Source organism: Pollachius pollachius, assembly GCF_949987615.1.
Source record: "Pollachius pollachius genome assembly, chromosome: 1".
Classification (NCBI taxonomy): domain Eukaryota; kingdom Metazoa; phylum Chordata; class Actinopteri; order Gadiformes; family Gadidae; genus Pollachius; species Pollachius pollachius.
The window spans coordinates 2499224-2519223 of NC_136934.1; the positions used below are offsets into that span (position 1 = coordinate 2499224).

General features: G+C 49.8%; 1 protein-coding gene across 1 annotated transcript in view; it reads right to left on the reverse strand.

Annotated features, from left to right (window-relative positions):
• Positions 1-20000, reverse strand: part of unc5db (unc-5 netrin receptor Db) — a gene marked incomplete at both ends in the record, with an annotated part of 128939 nt that overhangs the window by 56822 nt on the left and 52117 nt on the right. The window contains 1 exon segment of the mRNA XM_079750263.1: positions 15467-15676. Coding sequence (XP_079606389.1) covers positions 15467-15676 — 210 coding nt within the window.

The following is a 20000-nucleotide window of genomic DNA, read 5'->3' on the forward strand; positions in this document are numbered from 1 at the left end:
TATTTGTATATACCAGAATAGGGGGAGAGTTGGAATAGTTAGTATTCTAGGTTATTATAGTATTCTAGTATACTAGGTTATCAGCTCGTTGCTGAGCCTGTGACACATCAGACAGAGAGGTACAACCTCGTTATCAGTGTCTGAGCCACCGCCGTCGACCCGCTGAGACGGAGGGCTTCAAAGTAAAGGTGAGAGACGGGCCGGCAGACTGTTCAAGCCATTCATCAGCTCAACCGAACCCCCTTCCACTGGGCCAATGAAGTGATGAGACATGTTGGGGCCGCGGGGAGAGGCTAAGACACCCCAGCGCAGAACAAAGCAGCCGAGCTGGAGCAGGTGGGGATCAGGTATGATGCAGGCGTTAAGTAGAGAAGCCATTTAAGATTATCCTTAATGAACTCGCTTGTTATCTCTCCCCACTTCGCAGAGGAAAGCGAATACCTGTTTGAGTCTGAAATACAACCCCCGCTCCAGCTCTGATATAATGTATCGATCAACGATCTGCTTACTTCCATTAGTGTCTATGGGATGGATGTCCTATGGTTACTTAATTGAATCACCTTTCAACTCAATTTATTTGTCGAAATGTATGTGTTTTTCATGTGATTAAACTACATTGGTAAATTTAGTTATATATGGAACTATCTTTGTGCAAATTGACAAAGAGTATAAGTAGTAGGAAAAGTAAACGTGTAAAATGTTACACAATGATAAACTGTTACCGAAGCCAAAGTATATCAGCTAAGTTCAGCTAATCAGCCTTAGTACTAGTAAAAAAACTATATCTTGTAAGAGAATAAATGTTTCTCCAACACTACTCCTGCCTGTTTCGTTGACAACGTCGACCATCACTGAAGCCCGGAACAATCCTCCACGGCGGTGAACGTCCATCTCAGGAGAATCCATCTTTGATCAGACACCTCGTCTCCAAAAGTACAGAACTCTTGGAAACTTCCCGTTGGAGCCAAATTAAAAACAGTGGATTGCGAGGAGGTGCCTGTCTCCTCCGCCCAACGTGGAACCCTTCCAGAGCTCTCTGCCTCCTCCTTTCCGCTCAGACAGAGAGGAGGAGGAAGCACGCCGGCCCAGACCGAGCCGAGGTATTAGCATAATGTTCAGTGGGTTTAATATTCAGTCAGAAGTGCTGGCGCTGCTCTTAGTGTTTATAATATTGATGCTCGCTGGATCCTGCAGGGCGGTGTGAGTCGCTCACAGATATCATCAAGGCGATAATAGTGACACACACACACAGCCTGGCACACCCGCACACACACATACACACACACACACACACACACACACACACACACACACATAATCTGCCATACCCGCACACAACCTGGCACCCACACACACACACAGACAGACACATACACACACACACACACACACACACACACACACACACACACAGACACACACAAACACACACACACACACACACACACAACCTGGCACACACACACACAAAATAAGTGGGTTACACACATATATACCTATACATGCAGGCACACACACAAACACAGGTATGCTTAAACAGGTTCACACACAGACACACACACACATAGACACACACACACACACACACACACACACACACACACACACACACACACACACACACCTCATTAAGACCTCTTCACCACCAGGTTCGAGGGCTCAAACTTCAACTAGCTCGCAGGGTGGCTCCTCACAGGTCCTCATCCCCTGCTCGCTAAAAGTAGCTCTGAACAATGCCAGGCTTTGTTCGGAATTAATTCAGCCTCCATTATTCTGCCTCTCCTCCCCTGCAGTATCGTTATGGCCCTCACACTTTAACTCTGGGTCCACACACACACGTGCCTGCACGCACACACACACACACACACACACACATACACACACACACACACACACTTTCAGACAGGCTCTGTGCCTATGTGCACACACAGCATCTATAGATGCACACAAATCAAAGGTTCATGCTTCCGGGCAGGAAGCCTCATGCACACTCTCACGTGCACACAGCCTCGTGCACTCTCTGACGCGAACACAACCTCATGCACACTCTCACATGCACACAACTTGTTGCACACTCACGTGCACACAGCCTCATGCACACTCACAAGTGCACGCAGCCTCATGCACACTCACACATGCACGCAGCCTCATGCACTCTCATGTGCACGCGGCCTCATGCACACTCACACGTGCACACACACTGACACCCGAGGGCCTACGACAGACACCAGATCGACAACATTCTCCTTTGGATGTAAAGGGAGGCTGAGTCGAGCTTCGTACCCACGTCCCAACCCCCCCACAGTCCTCCGCCCTTCCAAAAAACATCTGTATATTGCAAACATTTCTCAGGTGTGACTAAAAATGAAAACAACGCTTTAATAGCCCACAAATCTAACGATGAAATGAGGGGCTGAGATCATCCAATCACGACGCGACGGTGGCGGGAAAAGCAGCCAGTTAGCAGTGAGCTTGTTGGCCCGGTAACCACAGAGAGGGGCTGGAGGAGATGTGGAGGGTTGAATGTCAGGTGAAGGATCAGACCAGGTGTGGAGGCCACCTGCTCCCCCCTACCTTTAAAGAAGCGCCTCCGGGGAATATTCTAATGGGATGGTAATTGGACCCAAATGCCACCTTTATGTCGGTGGGGCTTGGGCTGTCTGTGTGGATCTCAAGTGGGGTCTGTGTGTGTTGTGTGGGGTGTGTTGGTCTGCGTGTGTGCGAGCACGTGTGCGCGCATGTGTGTGTGTGTGTGTGTGTGTGTTTGTGCGTGTGAGCGCACTCTCGTGTGTGTGAGCGCTCGCGCGTGCGTGTGTGTGAGAGTGTGTGCGCACAATGTTGAAGTTCCTGGACGTTATACCTCAGACCTCCTTCCTCTCCTGCAGAACGCGGTGCAGAGTCGTTTGTGGGGTAAATAATATGATTCTTGGCCACAGCACACAGCAGCACCTGGAGCAGTGCTAAAACCAACATATAAAACCAGACAGTGCCAGCGTCGATATCCGTCTCTGAGCTCGGCCCTAAAGCCGAATCTCGCCGTGTCATCAAGAAGTACAAAGGAGTCCTTTCTCTGTCATAAAGGAGTGAGGGTCTTTACAAGCCAGCGCACAAACACACAGCAGCCGGCGGGAGATTCAGCCAGCTCTGGAGGAAGTTAAGACCCCCATGAGCCTCCCTGGGGGGGGGGGGGTGATGGGTATGTGTGGGAAGAGAAGACGAGGGACAGGGGGGGGGGATAGAGGGAGATAATAAGAGAGTAGATATGAGCCAGATGGGGAGAGAGGATAAGAGCGAGAGACGGAGAGAAAGAGAATATATGAGAGAGAGAGAGAGAGAGAGAGAGAGAGAGAGAGAGAGAGATAACCCAGAGCAACAGAAAGAGAGAGCTAGATATAGAAAAGGAGATGGCACCAGATAGAATATGATGGACTGGCGAGGGCCGGAGGAAGGTGCTTTGTGCGCGGCCACATTCATTTAACAACCCCATTAACTGGTTCACAAAGTAACCCCGGAGCCCTGATAGCATCAATCCAGGCTTCAGGGTCCATTATGTGTTGGCCCCGGCCCCCAGTGCTGATGTCTGGGGCCCGGGCCATCTGCAGGACGAGGGGTGGGGCAGCTGGAGGGAGGAGTCAGTCAATATGGTACGGGTGTGGTTGTGGCTTGATTGTGGGGGGGTGGCTTGGTGGTTGGGGCGTGGCTTGGAGGCCGGGGGAGTTGGCTGTATACTGGGGGCGTGGCTATAAGGGGCTGGCGTGGTTGGGGGCGTGGCTGTATGGTGGGGGCGTGGCTATAAGGTGGTATAGTGACTGGATGGAAGGGGCTTGATTGTGGGGTCACGGCAGTATGGTGGCGTTATTGGATTCTGGCGGGGTTGGTTGGAAGGTGGTCGAGTTACTGGATGGTGGGGGTGTGGCTAAACTGTGGGGGCGTGGCTTTAAAGTAGTGCAGTGACTGGATGGTGGGGGTGTGGCTGTATGTTAGGGGTGGGGCTATAAGGTGGTCTAGGGACTGGATGGTGGGGGCGTGGCTATAAAGTTGCGCTCCCGGATTCTGGGGGAGTTGGCTGTAAAGTGGGCAGTGACTTGATGTTGGGGGCGTGGCTACACTGTGAAGGCTTTCAGGTTTTGCAGTGACTCAATTGCGGGGGCGTGGCTATAAGGTGGTGCAGTGACTGGAAGGTCGGGCAATGACCGAGTTATTGGGTCTGCGCTAGGATGGTGGTCTGACGCCACTGAGGTTTGTCACGTGCAAATCTGTGGAGTGGAACACACACACACACACACACACACACACACACACACAAACACACACACCTGCTGCTCGACCTCTCGAATCCATTCGGGGAAGGCAAGGGGACATTCTAATCTCCCTGCCTCAGACCTCCCCCTCTCTCCCCCTTTGCTCCCCCCCGCCCCCAACACCGACAAAGCAGAACACAGTGAGAACATAAAGGCATTTCTCAGGCCCAGATACGGCTGGGCCTGAGACGCAGGAACACCCAGCGATGCCTGTGTTAAATAAACAGCACATTTACTGACAACAGACCCCCACGCACACTGCGGAGCACACACCTGTACTCACACGCACACACCTGTACTCACACACACACACCTGTACTCACACACACACACCTGTACTCACACACACACACCTGTACTCACACACACACCTGTACTCACACACACACACCTGTAGTCACACACACACGCACACACACACCTGTACTCACACACACACACCTGTACTCACACACACACACCTGTAGTCACACACACACACACACACACACACAGACAAACACACACACACACACACACAAACACACTATACGGTGCCACACACACACATACTCACACACACACACGCACCCTTGGCCCTCTTACGGATACAGCTGTGCTCCATCTGTATCGGCCAGACGCTGTTTATCGGAGAAAGATAGCGTGCGTTTCGCTGCTCGGCGATGATAACATTCACACACACACACACACACACACACACACACACACACACTGACACAGACTATACATGCTGGAGGGAAAGGTCAATGATTTCCTTCACCTACACCGTGATTACACCCCCCGAGTCTCCACACACACACACACACACACACACACACACACACACACACACACACACACACAGGCATTTAGATGTTGAATAGCTCCGCGAGAAGTGTGTTTGTGGGACGGGGGGCTAATGGCCATATCCCTCCAGGAGGGGGCAGTACTAACAGCCACCATTAAAAACCCATCAGGAGAAGAAGAAGGAGTTATATTGGTCTGGGGACAGAACATCTCCCAGGAACCAGCAAGGGGAAACACCTTCCTCTACCCTATCATCTCCACAACCACCTCTACAACACCATCATGAATACCCCACCATCAACACCACCTCTACAACACCATCATGAATACCCCACCATCAACACCACCTCTACAACACCATCATGAATACCCCACCATCAACACCACCTCTACAACACCATCATGAATACCCCACCATCAACACCACCTCTACAACACCATCATGAATACCCCACCATCAACACCACCTCTTCCTTACCCCAGACCACCACCTCGACAACCGACAACACCATCACCCTTACTACCACCACCCCCACTTACCTTCCCACCATCACCTCCGTCTATACCACCACCACCACCCTCACCACCGTCATGAACTCCACCATCTTCTCAGTCACCCAGACCTCACCCCCAGCCACACATCCATCACTACCACCTCCATCAACCCCCTCTCTACCTCCACCTCCAACTCCACCCCCCCCCCGACACCCTCAGGCGGCGTGCCAGTGGAGCAGACCTCCTGGTCGGCAGATGCTCCACCACGGCCTCCTCCCCCCCGGACAGACGGAGGGGGGAGAACCACTCTGACACGCTGATCCCTCCCTCCCTCCCTCCCTCCATCCATCCCTCCCTCCATCACTCCCTCCATCCATCCCTCCCTCCCTCCCTCCCTCCATCCATCCCTCCCTCCCTCCCTCCATCCATCCCTCCCTCCCTCCCTCCATCCATCCCTCTCTGCCTCCATCCTCCCCTTTGACTCTCCCACCCCCTCTCCCCCCCCCCTCCCTCCCTCGCTCTGACTCTCCCTCCCTCCTCCCCTTTGACTCTCCCACCCTCTGCCCCCGCTCTCCCTCCCTCCCTTCGACCCTCCCTCCATCCCTCCCTCCCTCCGACTCCCCCTCCCGCCATCCTTCCCTCCCTCCCTTCACCCTCCCTCCATCCCTCCCTCCCTCCCTCCCTCCCTCCCTTTGACTCTCCCTCCCTCCATCCCTCCCTCCCTCCCTTTGACTCTCCCTCCCTCCCTCCCTCCCTTTGACTCTCCCTCCCTCCCTCCCTCCCTCCCTCCCTTTGACTCCCCCTCCCTCCTTCCCTCCTACTTCCAGGTGTTCTGGTCCAAAATAAACCTGCCGGTGTTGGTGGTGGGGGAGAGTGTTTGGCTGTTCTTGACCCGATGACCCCTGCCGAGGGCGAAGCGCCGGGCGGTATGGAATATAAATAACACGGAGGTGATGGAGGCCCCATCATGAGCACGGGGATGTAAACACTCGCTCACAGTTTGAAAAGTTAGCTCCTCGTTTGAGTCGCCTTCAAGCAGAATGCAGACGAGAAGGTGAGCCCTACCCTGTCCTCTAACACAGACCTTCACCCGCAGGTGAACTGAGGAGCGTGAAGCTCCTGCGTAAAGCTGTGCCGACAGCGATATATTGTTTCCTCATTTTCTTTCGACAAATTTACTTATTGTCACTCGCTTTGGATAAAAGCGTTGGCTAAATGTAAATGTGAAACCAAACCCAGATGGTGATGTCCACACAGGAAGTGTGTTCACAGAGAACACAGCTCTTTGAAGTCGACATATTAAACCACCACTCACCGTGTGAGTGTAATAAGTGGTTACAAGTCATTTAGAAAATCTGCCTCTTCTGGCATCACAAGTTGACGTTTACAATGGCTAATCACACACACACCTGTTGGTTTGTCACCTTTAATGGCACAAGTCGAGGTGATACGAGACATGACTATTCCCTCGTTATTGTTGACCACTTGTAGGGGAAAGTATAAAGCCCACGCTGCAGTGACAGAAGCTGCTAGTTGGTCCAAACTCTGCGCACACAGATTCCAATTTGGCTTTAAGTATAACTCAACATGCTCTACACTGGACTCCTGTCTGAGTGAATATCTTGAACCGTTTGTCTCGCACGAATGTGCCCACCTGTCTACACGTTGTAAGCAATGTCACTTAGCACCTCTTGGTTTCCTCACCTCCCTCTTACCCCCTGCGGTGCTGAGACCGCCAGGTGTCATGGCCGCTGCGAAACAACAGCAGCTGTCAGACTAACAACAAAACAACTCCCACAACTCTGTTTAGTACCCACGCGTTTAGCGGGAGCTCTTCATCCACCGCGACGCCTGCTGCAATGTGATCCGTCTCATTAAGGAGCAGGCAGGGAGCTCGCTAAAGGAAGCCGTGTACAGGGGATCAAACCCAGCACCTTTTGGCAGGGATTCAAACCCTCTAACCACTTCCCTGTCTCGCACTCGTTCCAGTTTAGAGGGCTGGTGGATCGCGACGCCTGCCTCCATCTTGGAAGTAAAGAAACTTGGAATGTTAGTTATTGTGTCTGTCGAAACAACACAATAACTACAAATAGTTTATTATTGATATTGTACCTGTGCCACTGCGGCTAGTTAGTGTTGCGTCAAATACAGCGAAGAGGGCTCTGCCAATCAGAGGGGCTGCAGTCCTCTACGTCACTCAATCGCACACACACACACACACACAAACACTTAATTAATCGTTATGGGATTTGGGAATTTTACCCTCCTATTGTATGCATTGTGAGGAGCGTGCCCTTATCAGGACGGAATCAACATTGTGGGTTCTTCCCCGTACCATCCAACCCCTCCGACTCCTCCTGCGACGGAGACGGCTAAGCTGGCGGGTGCGTGTCTGACACGTGTCTTAATAACGCTATGCAAACCCACGCACAGACTTAATCAAATCAGATGGCTTGGTGTGGACCCACGTCTTCCTCATACCAGGCTCGTAATTGCGTCGGGATCAAAGCATTGTTGTCCGTGTCAACACACCCGTCTAGATTAGCACGATCAATGGGGGAGCCTTTGTCCTCTGCTCATAAGAGTCAATAACACTGTACGGCCGCCACTTTGCATTTTAAATGTCCTTCATATTTTTACGGTGTTGTTTTGAAAATACTGGAAACCTCTGTTGAAATGAATTATAAAAATACTTTCATACAGTGTTGAAATTTTAGTGTTGGCAATTTTAAGCGTTTGCACAGCATTTTGAAAAATAACCCGACAAATAGAGTTGAGGTACTGAAACATGGTTGTTTGACCTTTAACCTTGCAGGACGACCCCATTCCTCACCACAAACAAGCTGCCATAGCAGTGGCGGTTTTGGCGCATCGATCCCAGAAGACGAAGGTGCTTCTGCTTCGTTGGCCTTTGTGGCGAGGCCGCACTGAATCAGCTGAACAAAGCCCTATAGACAAAGGATATAGACGGCGCGTTCCTGGGCAGCGTCACAGCAGATAGACGTGCGCTAGCAGGCGGAGAAGGACTTAACAAACCAGTGGCAAACGCAGAGATGGAAAGGATCTGTTGATCTGCTGTGCTGTTGACTGTGCTAATCACAGAAATGTAGGGATATAACAATCAAAGTATGTAATGGAGTCTTTAGAAGGGTGGATTGGAGTCGTAATGTAATGATTTGTATGCATGTAGACCTTCCATGGTACATACATCAGGTTTTTATATCAGATATGTGTAGGCTGTAATATCCTATATCAGGACAATAGGTTTCCATTGGGACCCAGGCTATCCAATATCCATTCCTTTTCAGGAACAACATAAGGGTGTGTTGATGTTTCCCATTAGTGACCACTATTTGGTCCTGTGATCTGAGTAGAACGAGGCTTCTGATGATGGTGACGCCTGCCAAACCTGTCCCACACACAACACCCCCCCCACCCTCCAGTAGGATTATCATAGTGCTTTTATAGATTTACCAATCATTACAACTAGAGAAGATTTGTTATTGGAAAATCTATAAACGCACTATAAGCCAGGGAATGGGATAGGACCAAAATAGGTGGGAAAGGCAAAACACATTAACTGTGACGTGATTCTGTGGTGCAAACATATCATCTAGATTTTATGTGAGTACGTGTTTTGTCTGAAAGTTATATCAAATTACTGTTTGAATGTCTCTCAGGTGTAGGTTACTCATGAAGACGGTGCAGGCTGCATCCATCCACAGACAAAATGGGGCCTGTCCAACTACCAAACACGTCCCTGGCTGTTTCAATAGGCTGTGATCATGGTTGATATTGTCAAAACATCCCATGTTCAATTAAACATTGATTACACTGTTGTTGTCGGTAATGTGACCACAGTAGTTTACGGTAACTGAACGGTACATAACCACCTATCTATGCACGCAGCCATCCATGTTTGAAACGTAAAACCCGTAGATTATAATTGTTTCAGTGAAGCCAGCAGGGACGGGGTCGTTGGTTCGATCCCCCATACCGACGGGGAGTTTTGTGGTCTTAGCAATACACACGACCGAACAATTGTTGGCATTTACATTTACATTTAGGGCATTTAGCAGACGCTTTTATCCAAAGCGACTTACAATAAGTGCATTGGCACACGGTTCTATGAACATCCTTACTGTACCGACAGCGATATATTGTTGTTTCTCTTTCTCCTGAAAAATGTACTTCATGTAAGTCGCTCTGGATGAAAGCTTCTGCTAAATGCCGTAAATGTAAATGTTAAACTCTCAAATCAAACTGTTATGCATTTTGCGTTTTCCACAATCCCATTTGTCATCGACCAATCGGCAAGCGGCGTCGAAACATAGTCCGGAGTGACATCACCAACCACCCAGCGATGTCATCCGTTGGCCCCCGCTCACACGCTCCCCGCTGATGACCGCGGATGAAGGGCCCGCCGGGGGCCCCGTCCCCCCACAGCGCCCCATTGATCGCTCTTGTACTCTGGGTGTCGTAGAGCGCTGTAGAGTTACGCCTCGCCGGGCCCCCCCGCTCAAGCGCCCAAGGGCATTGTCAGCCCCATCGAGGGCCGGCGATTACTCAGGCGAGCTGGTAAATAAGAGATGCTATCGGGGGCCCCGATGTGACGGCATTGAGGGCCCGTGATTGAGGGTCCTAATCAATAACCCTGCAATCCCTCACTGATCTGCTGTACTGATTAGCCGGCCTAATCCAATGCGCAATGTCGCTGTCTATTACGGCGCCAGCTCAGAGCCGCCCCGCCCCCCGGCCCTTATCGGGGGCCGGGACTTAAGGGCGGCGACAGAGAGCAGTGAGCCCCGTGACACAGCGCTACACCAGGGACACACTCGGCTCTAATTGGTTATTCTCAAGGGGCCCCTCGAACAGAGACACACTGCTGAAACAAAAAACACACATCTTGTCGCTGAATATACACAACCGACACACACACACTAACATGTAGACACACAGAGACAACAGACACACACCCGCACACACACACACCAGTGCACCTCCAAATACAAACACCCACAACTGACAGACACACAGATACACACAAATCACCTCCATATACCCACACACACAAGCACATATGCACACACATTTGATACACACTACCTCCAACTAACACACACACACACACACACACACACACACACACACACACACACACACACACGATCGATGCAGCAGCACTAGTTTCGGCTTGGCTATCGTAGCGTGGCTGTACGTTTCCAGGGAGACACAGAAATCAGTGGCTTTATAATGATTTATAACTTTTCAATTCCGTCTGAATCTGGACCTAGGAGATAGCTGGAGATCTGCGATAAGGTGGGGGTGTGGGGTAGGGTGTAGGGGTTGGAAGGTGGGGGGGCCTCACATGCTGCACTGAAAGAGACCATCAGGTTTAACATGCTGCTCTCGTGAGTGGCCTGAGAGAAACAGCGCCCATAGAATAAACCCCTCTGCCTGAGCGCGTCGCCCAAACAGGTGTGAACACGATTATTATGGTCTGGATGCACAGCCGGGCGCATTGTGTTCAACAGCGCGGCCGCACACTACTTTCCCACTTCTTCTCGCAATCAAATTAGCTGATTGTGTTTTCGGTTGGTTCAAGATGGCAATTTAGCACTCAGCGACTTCCAGTGTTTATCAGGCCCCCTGTTGCTGGGTCCAGCCCAGAATATGATCATATCACGGGACTTAAAGAGCTGCTGACGCTGGCTCTTTAAATGCTCCTTCTTCTCTGGGTCTTATCGGTGAACTCTATTAATTAGTTAACCCCCTGCCATCCCCTCAACCCCCCCATAGTGACACACAAACAAGCTGCATTCTACTGGCAACTAGGCTTCGAGCCCAGTGTGAGCGCACACATATAACCACTCATATAACCACTCACACGTAAAACCACACACTCACATAAAAACGCACACTCACACATAAAACCACACAGACACACAAAGACACACACACACACTCACATAAAACGACACACAAACATACACATATGACACACACACACGATACCACACATTTCTAAACACACACACACACACATATAACCAAACACTCACATAAAAATCACACGCGCACACACACACGCACACGACCACACACACTCCAACAACTCCAGTTCCGCCGCTCATTCCGGCATTATCAAACTCAAAACAATTTCACAGCACAGCAATCACAACATAATGAACTTCCAGAAGCAATTAACCAGGTCGCTGCCACGCAGGCTTCTTCCGCGGCTCTGATCACGGCGCCTTCCAGCCGCCCAGCGTCACGCCGCCGCCGCGCGCTGTTTACCCCGAGACCCCCGGAACAGGTCCGGGGCCCCCATCAACGCCAACCCCCCCACCGGTGGGGCTTAGTTGGCATTAGCACATGACCTCCTCCACCATCACCTCCACCTCCACCATCACCTCCACCTCCTCCTCCACCATCACCTCCACCGTCACCTCCTCCACCATCACCTCCACCTCCTCCTCCACCATCACCTCCACCTCCACCGTCACCTCCTCCACCATCACCTCCACCTCCACCATCACCTCCACCTCCTCCTCCACCATCACCTCCACCGTCACCTCCTCCACCATCACCTCCACCTCCTCCGTCACCTCCTCCATCACCTCCACCTCCTCCGTCACCTCCTCCACCATCACCTCCACCTCCTCCATCACCTCCGCCTCCTCCGTCACCTCCTCCACCATCACCTCCACCTCTTCTACACCTTCTCCTAGACCAGCACCACCCCCTCCTACTACCTCCACCTCCTCCATAACCTCCACCTTTTCCTCCAGCTTCTCCTCCACCAGCACCTCCACCTTCTCCTCCACTATAACCTCCACCTCCTCCTCCTCCACCACCCCCCTCCTCCTCCTCCACCTCCACCACCCTCCTCCTCCTCCTCCACCACCCCCCTCCTCCTCCTCCTCCTCCTCCTCCACCACCCTCCACCTCCTCCTCCACCAGCACCTCCTCCCGGTCCCTGAGGCCTGGCCGAGCGATAACAGAGGGGCCTCTGTTCCGGTGTTTACACGCCGCTGTCATCAAACGTGCGCGGCTCCGTCAGAAGCTGATGTGCCCCCTGGGAGAGAAGGAGGGTGGAGGAGGGTGGAGGAGGAGGTTTAACGGGAAGCAGGACCCGTAAGATTACCGGAACATGTAGCGGGGCTCCGAGACGACGCGGAGGCACTCCAGAGACAATTAGCGCGGACGTTTAGCGTGACTAAACTGAATTACTGGACATTATGTCGTGACCGCTCAGGAGAGGCCGACAACGCACACAATTTATGTAACAAGAAGAAGGAATTATTGCTTACCATATAATACAGGATCAACCACTTTATTCATAGAGCTGTATTCACATAGCTATGGCTTGATGAATGCTAATCATTAGGGCTGTCAAACGAAAGCGTTCATTTCGATTAATTAATCACAGAAAAAATAACGCGTTAAAAAAATTAACGCAGATTAATCGCGCATCTAATCGCGCGATTATTTTTTTTAATTGCTTGACAGCCCCACTTATCATTCATACAGTTTAGGTTATTTTCTGAAAGTATCGGAATATACAAAATAGTACTGCTCAATAGAATAGTACTCAGTATATCAGAAAATATCTGAAATAGTACTAACTTTCATCGAGTGATATATTTGATTGTATATAATGTATATAAATGTACAATAATTAAAAATTGATTAACATAATTAGCACAATTAACAATTAAACAGGTAATTAACAGTAAACTAATGGTCTTAGGTATTAACTTAATCATTATTTAATAGGGTTAAATAATGTTTAAGTTAAGGTTGTAAATCAACCCTAACCCTATTCAATTAAAAAAATAGCTACTAACACCATCAGTAGATTATTACTATTCAACGTTATTTATTGTTTATAATTGCATTAACTAATGTAATTAATGGTTCCCATATTGTAACCTTATTTTGCATATTATTTAAAATGTGTCTTGATGCCGTATCGGCATTACAAGGAATCAGTCAAACATAACATGAGATGCGGTGGAGTTCTCTGACTGCAAAGTGAAACACTGTAGGTGGACCTGGCTTAAGGTAGACCTGTAGGACCATAACACACGCAAACCACCTACCCTAGCGAGTGAACGGGTAGGCCTGTAATACCGCCTTAACTTGCACCAGCGCAGAACCAAGATAATCTAAATGTATTCGTGTCTGGAGAGTTTAACTGAATGCCAAATTAGGAATAAGACGTTCTACGCATTTAGAACAAAGTAATCTGAAGTACTTAATGCCCTAAACGTGTCATTAATATCCTAGGTATCCCTTGATCTCCTTAATATCTTGGCTGTGTCCTCGGCTAGGATATTAACTCTGAAATAACCATTACAGACTTTAGTCTGAGAATCAAAGTATGTCGGCATGCCACCATATTAACTGTTCAGTGGGTTATGGAGTGTGAAACCGTGACGTTATAACACCAGTCAACGTAATATAACAACCCCAACATAACTTAATTATAGCACGGATAAAATATACCAAATCAAGTAATAAAACTTTTAATATGAAAAATACACTATTTTATACACTACTATACACTTATAGTAGTGTAGGGAGTAGGGAGACTTGCTTACCCTCTCAAACACACACACACACACACACACACACAGTTTCTAAATGAAAATCATAATTTGTATCATAATGCCCCCGAGATGCATGTACCACGGCCGTAATATTCAGCACAGAGCCATCCTTTAGCCCTGAACATCAGAATAAATAATAAATGGACTTGAGCATCAAATCCGGACCCCGACAGAACAAACCGATGATTTGATCCTAAAACATCGGGATGTGTTTTGTGTGACAGCGGCTGAGCCCGCCTACTCATTTCTTTATCATGATCAGTATTATTTATTAATGCTATCGCTGTATCTGAGAGGAATCAGGCGTGTCATCACAGGGGCTGTGCGTCGTTGAATTATAGTTTTCATCAAAACACAATCTATTCTCTCCCGTTTCCAGAGCAAACAAAATGTTTTGACAGGAATAACCAAATTGATTATTTTCCCATTACTGCTCCAGAATGGTGAAAGAGTTTGTACCTGTGGAAAACGTAGCTAGTTTCAGTCAGTGTTTGGAAATGAGATTTAAATGAGTAATGCCGTAACGATTTCAATTTCAAATTGATAATAAATAGCTCTCTGTGCAGTGTGCTCCCACCCTCATCTCTGTCTTCCTGTTGTGTCCCTGCTTTACGCATACATTACGACACTTCCCAAATGAGGATTTAATACCCAACATCTGCATGCCTTCAGCAAATTTCATTAGTTTTTGCAAAACAACTCGCGGTTTCGTCTGTACAGTTTAATTTATTGAAATGCCTTAAGAATCACAACCATATAATCAAAAACTTAAAAACTCGGAAATGTGGTTGAGATAAACTGGCATAAAGTGGTGCATGAAAAACAAACTCTACTTATCGCGAAACAGCTGACATGTAGAAGACCCAAGAAGGTCAAAATGAACAGAGATGACGGGTACAAACAGGAGTCTATCCAATTAATTTACCTTCAGGGCATTGAACATACGCTTTTATCCAAAGCGACTTACAACGGTTCATACACACATTCACACACCAACAGCGGTTTCAACCACACATGGCGACCGCCAGCTCGCCAGGAGCAATCAGGGTGAGGCGTCTTTCTCAGGGACACCTCGACACACAAGCTAGGAGGAGCCGGGGATCGAACCGGCAACCTTCCGGTTACCCACCAACCTGCTCTACCTCCTGAGCCACATGCCTCCCCTCAAGACAGTCAACACGGAGAGCCATGACAGGTTCAGAGAGGAGCCTGTCCCGTGTTCCTCTCCCGGGACGTGGTTCTGGCGAGGCCCATCGCGGAGGCTCTTACCCGAGGTCAGGTCCTTGTACTCGTGAGAGGCGTGCTCGTTCTGGTGCACCCATTCCCCGTTGCACTTGAAGAAGATCTGCAGGGCGGGCGCGGCCCGGCACCGCAGCTTGATGGGGTTGCTCTTGACGATGTAGGCGTCCACCGGCTCCTGCAGGAAGTGGGGCAGGGTGCCCGGCGACAGGGAGTCCGACGGAGCATTTCCTGGGGGCCCTGGAGGTAAAGGGAACAAAGGAAGGAACCAGGTTATAAAGGAAGTCAAGAGGTGTTCCTGGGAGTAAAAGGAAACACCAATGCAGACAAAGATACCAAGTCAGACCAAGGTCTAGGGGTCGAGACATAACAGGGGAGGGTCAAGCCTATTGGCCCTCCAGAGTGCCACTCATCCTGATACCGAATCAAAACATCGGACTGGTTAGTGACTTGGAACGAACACAAAATGTTGGACAAAGAAAACAAACGATATGGCCGTTAAACTGGTCATTGCTGGTGTAGGATCGCACTCTACTGCAATGGCTTGATTTTTTTCATCGTTGACGTGTGTACAGGTGTATACACATACTGTATATGTAAACGTTCATCTATGCACATTATACTGCTGGCCCTTCCACTGTAAACATCTCTCCTTCCAATCCCATTGAAAAGAAATCCCGGCATTGTGCTTGCAAGCCTTCGCCGGCTGTGGTGATTGCAACAGCAACACGTCGCTGACCTCCCAGCGCCCAACAAGCGAGGCGCGCCCACTCTGCTGAGTTGCAGGGGATATATTATAGCATATATCCTCCACAACAGCAGCAATTGCCTGTTAAACGTGAAGAGCTCACTTTGGCGGACAATTTTCAGCTTGAATTTCCATTCCTCACAAGGTAAACCGCGGCAGGCGGGGCGCCGGATACACAAAAGCTTGTTTCTGCAACACTTTATCCCTCCAAATAATTCCTCAAATCTGTATTTGCGAAAGGAGCGTTTCGGATCGGCCGGTTCGGAGGGTGGGCGTAGATTGGATTGGGAGCGGCGGCGAGGTATATATGCACCGGAGCACAAACATATCTTATCGCAGTCCTGAGCAGCATATCTCAACGGTTACACAAGGAAAAAGTCGTATGCACAGGTGGTGTGTTGGTGTCTGATGTCACATAGAGGGGACGGACACAACGGAATAAACAATGGTTATAATTCCGAACCAATACCTTCTGGTTGCCCGGGGCGAACACTTAGGTAAACACTTGCTTGGTTTCAATGCTCTACTTATTTGGTCGTTTTCTGGCAGGCGGGCGGGCGAGACTCGACGGCTCGTCGGTGGACACTCAGCGTCGGTGACACCGATCCCCGAGGATGACATTGGTGGTTGGGTTTCGGCTTTGTCAGATGTACCGCTGGCAGCAGTCACGCCGTGTCCTCTGCCCTGCTGTCCCCGGTGACAGGGAGCACTGGGACTGAGAGGGGGGGTTGAGGCAGGAGTGAAAGAGGGGACAGAATGTTTTTTTTTCCTCCTTCCTTTCTTCTCTCCACTCAGTCCTTCTGAGAAATCAGAGCTCAGTCCCATCAAGGCAGCTCCAGCTAAGCCATTCATGGCCGTAAAAAGCCCATGAAAGCCATTATGTCCCCCACATCAAATCCAATTCTGGCCCCCGGAAATCGAATAGGCCTCCTTTCACGTCACCTCTCCCAATCAATGTTGTCCTGCTTAAATGGTCCAAATGAACCACCGCTGGGGTGAGGAGGGCCCTCGCCGGGAGAAACAAACAGGGCGTGTGGAACGTGACCGTCCAAAAGGTGCGGAGTGAAGGATGAAAGCGAAAGTGAAAGTGACAAAATAATATGCCGTGATGAAGGACAGGTGGGATGTTTTCATGTCGACGACGACCCCGCACACAATTCCCTATTTTCCGCCTTTCAATTACAACTTAACGCGCCCGCCGCGGTCAATCACTTATTGCTTAATTGGTTGCAGCGTAGTAACACCACGAGCACGCCGGTTTATATCCAGCAGACCTTCTAGGGGCACGACCATGCAGACCATTACCGTTGCCTGCCTTTTCGATTGACTGTTGATTCTGTTGATTGATCACAAAAATGTCAACGTATAAACAGCATTCATGCAAAAAGGAAATGCTCAAATCATAAAAGAAATGGGCGGTGTTGCAGGGAATGAGCACTCACTTACTCCTCGCTAATTAGGCCTAATGAATTGGTCCTCAATCGTTGACAGAGAAGGTTCTGCGAGGATATAGAGGTCTGGGAGGGGGCTGGACCATAGATACTCTAATGTCAAACTCGGTGGGGGAGAATGGAGGGTGGGGATGAGGGGAGGGAAGGGGCAGTGTTGTGGTGTGTGTGTGTGTGTGTGTGTGTGTGTAGGGGGGGGGGGGGGGGAGGGGAGTGAGGAGGGTTTGATATAGAGCGGGGGAGATGGCTTGTGAAGTGTTTGGATTGTCAGGTTGGCTGGGGGAGCGAGGAGGGATTGAATGGGGAGAGTTACCCCGGTTGGATCAGGGGTCTGGTTGCTAAGCTACCATTGTAACCACGTTCTCCGTCATCCGGGCCGACAGCGTGGCCTTCACATCCCCGCCCACGCCCGAACCCCGTGACGGAGAATCGTCCTCCGTTTAAAAATACAGCAAACGAAAACTCACGAAGCGTTCGCTGATTATAGCGCGGTCACTCAGCGCCGGGGGAGAAGCTCTGAGGAGCAAACGGGAACGGGCGGAGGAGCGGAGAAGGAGATAAGGATGTGTCCTCTCCGCTCCGGCGTGGCGAGGGCGGTTGTTTGAGGATGTTTTTAAAATGGGTAAACACAGTGTAATCTGCCAGAGTCCTCACCCCACTTTGAGGCGCTCAGCTGATGTGCAGACAGATACGCTACGCTAGTAGGAAGCCCAGGGCCAGTCCTCGCACCATCGCAAGCATTTGCATTCCATTTGCAATTTGGCGGATTTAAAAGCAATCATGGTGAATCCTGCAATGCGTTACATGTATGGAATCCATCCATCCATCCCTCTGTGGGTCTACTCAAACATCCAGCCAGCCACCCATACAGAAAGCTTTGTTCTCAGACAACCCTGTAATTTGACTCTGGGTTTCCAGGCTTCAGCACTCTATCATAGATATAAAAAATATATATGTATATAGGCCTACCACATGCTGAGAGCAGATATTACACAGGCTACCATGAGCTTTTCTTCTGCCCTCATTCCTTTATGAATTATACATTCTTTTTTTTTGCTTCGAATAATAGCCTTGGTAATTTTTCTTTCCTCGCGTAGCCGGTTCACGTAGAGCACTGCCATGGCAACTTGGCAAGTAATTATATTTTTCATCTCCAAACCAACCGTTGGATTTAGGAAAACATCATCCTCCGTGTCCACACCACGCTTAGCATTCAACATACTTTGCTGACCAATTAGCAAAACACCGGTTGCAGTATGTGACAGATCTCCCACCAACTTCGTGACTTCTCTTCATTCTCGTTCCCTTCCATTGTCAGCTTCACACCAATACGACGCACCACAAAGCAAAAGACAGCACACTTAGGCTAATAATACCTCCCTGTGTATTTCCATAACTCACGTCACCGATGCGCTAAATCAAGTTAACAAACGCTAACTCGTTCTGATGAGACTCCTGACAGACGGGGAGTGGAGAGGTGTGTTGCTGTTCTAACGCTAACCTCCTCGATTGGTTGGTCCCAACTTTGACACCGCTTACGGAACCCCTACGCACTGTTCCTAACCACAATTAATAATGGAGGAGTTCATTATGAGTCCTGCTCGTAATAAAATGTTTAACCAGGGCGTATGGAGAAAATATATGATAATATTATGGTTTTGTTTACGTCTCGCCGGGGACAAAGTTACCTCGACACAAACTGCGAGCGCAAGCACATTTTTTGCGGTTCCGTATATGCTGTACGGATCGATCTCCGCTGTTCCCCCTCCGACCAACACGTTGTCCCGCTAACAAGCGCGACGGCGCTGAGATGGATGCAGACGGAGCGGTTGATTTCGGGGCTCCGACCCCCGGGCATGGCTCCCCCCCCCCCCCCCCCCCCCCAGCGCGGCGCGGAAAACACCGCTCCATCCTGAGCTCCCTCATGCTTACATATTCCTCTCAGACAAAAGGTAGCAGGTAATTAGAACAAGGTGACAAACCACGCTCCATAAACCCCGTGCCCCGTGATGGATGCTCGTAAATATAGGCTTTAATGAAAAGGAGACGACTCGGCCGTCAATAAGTCACTTATTTCCTCATTACCTCGCTTAATTTTATCGCAGCCTTTTTTAAATGCGCCCTCTCTCTCTCTCTCTCTCTCTCTCTCTCCGTGTATCTCTCTCTCTCTCTCCCTCTCTCTCTCTCTCTCTCCATGTGTCTCTCCCTCTCTCTCTCTCTCCATGTGTCTCCCTCTCTCTCTCTCTCTCCCTGTGCCTCTACCTGTGTCTCTCCCTGTGTGTGTGTGTCTCTCTCTCTCTCTCCCTCTCTCTCTCTCTCTCCATGTGTCTCTCCCTCTCTCTCTCTCTCCCTGTGCCTCTACCTGTGT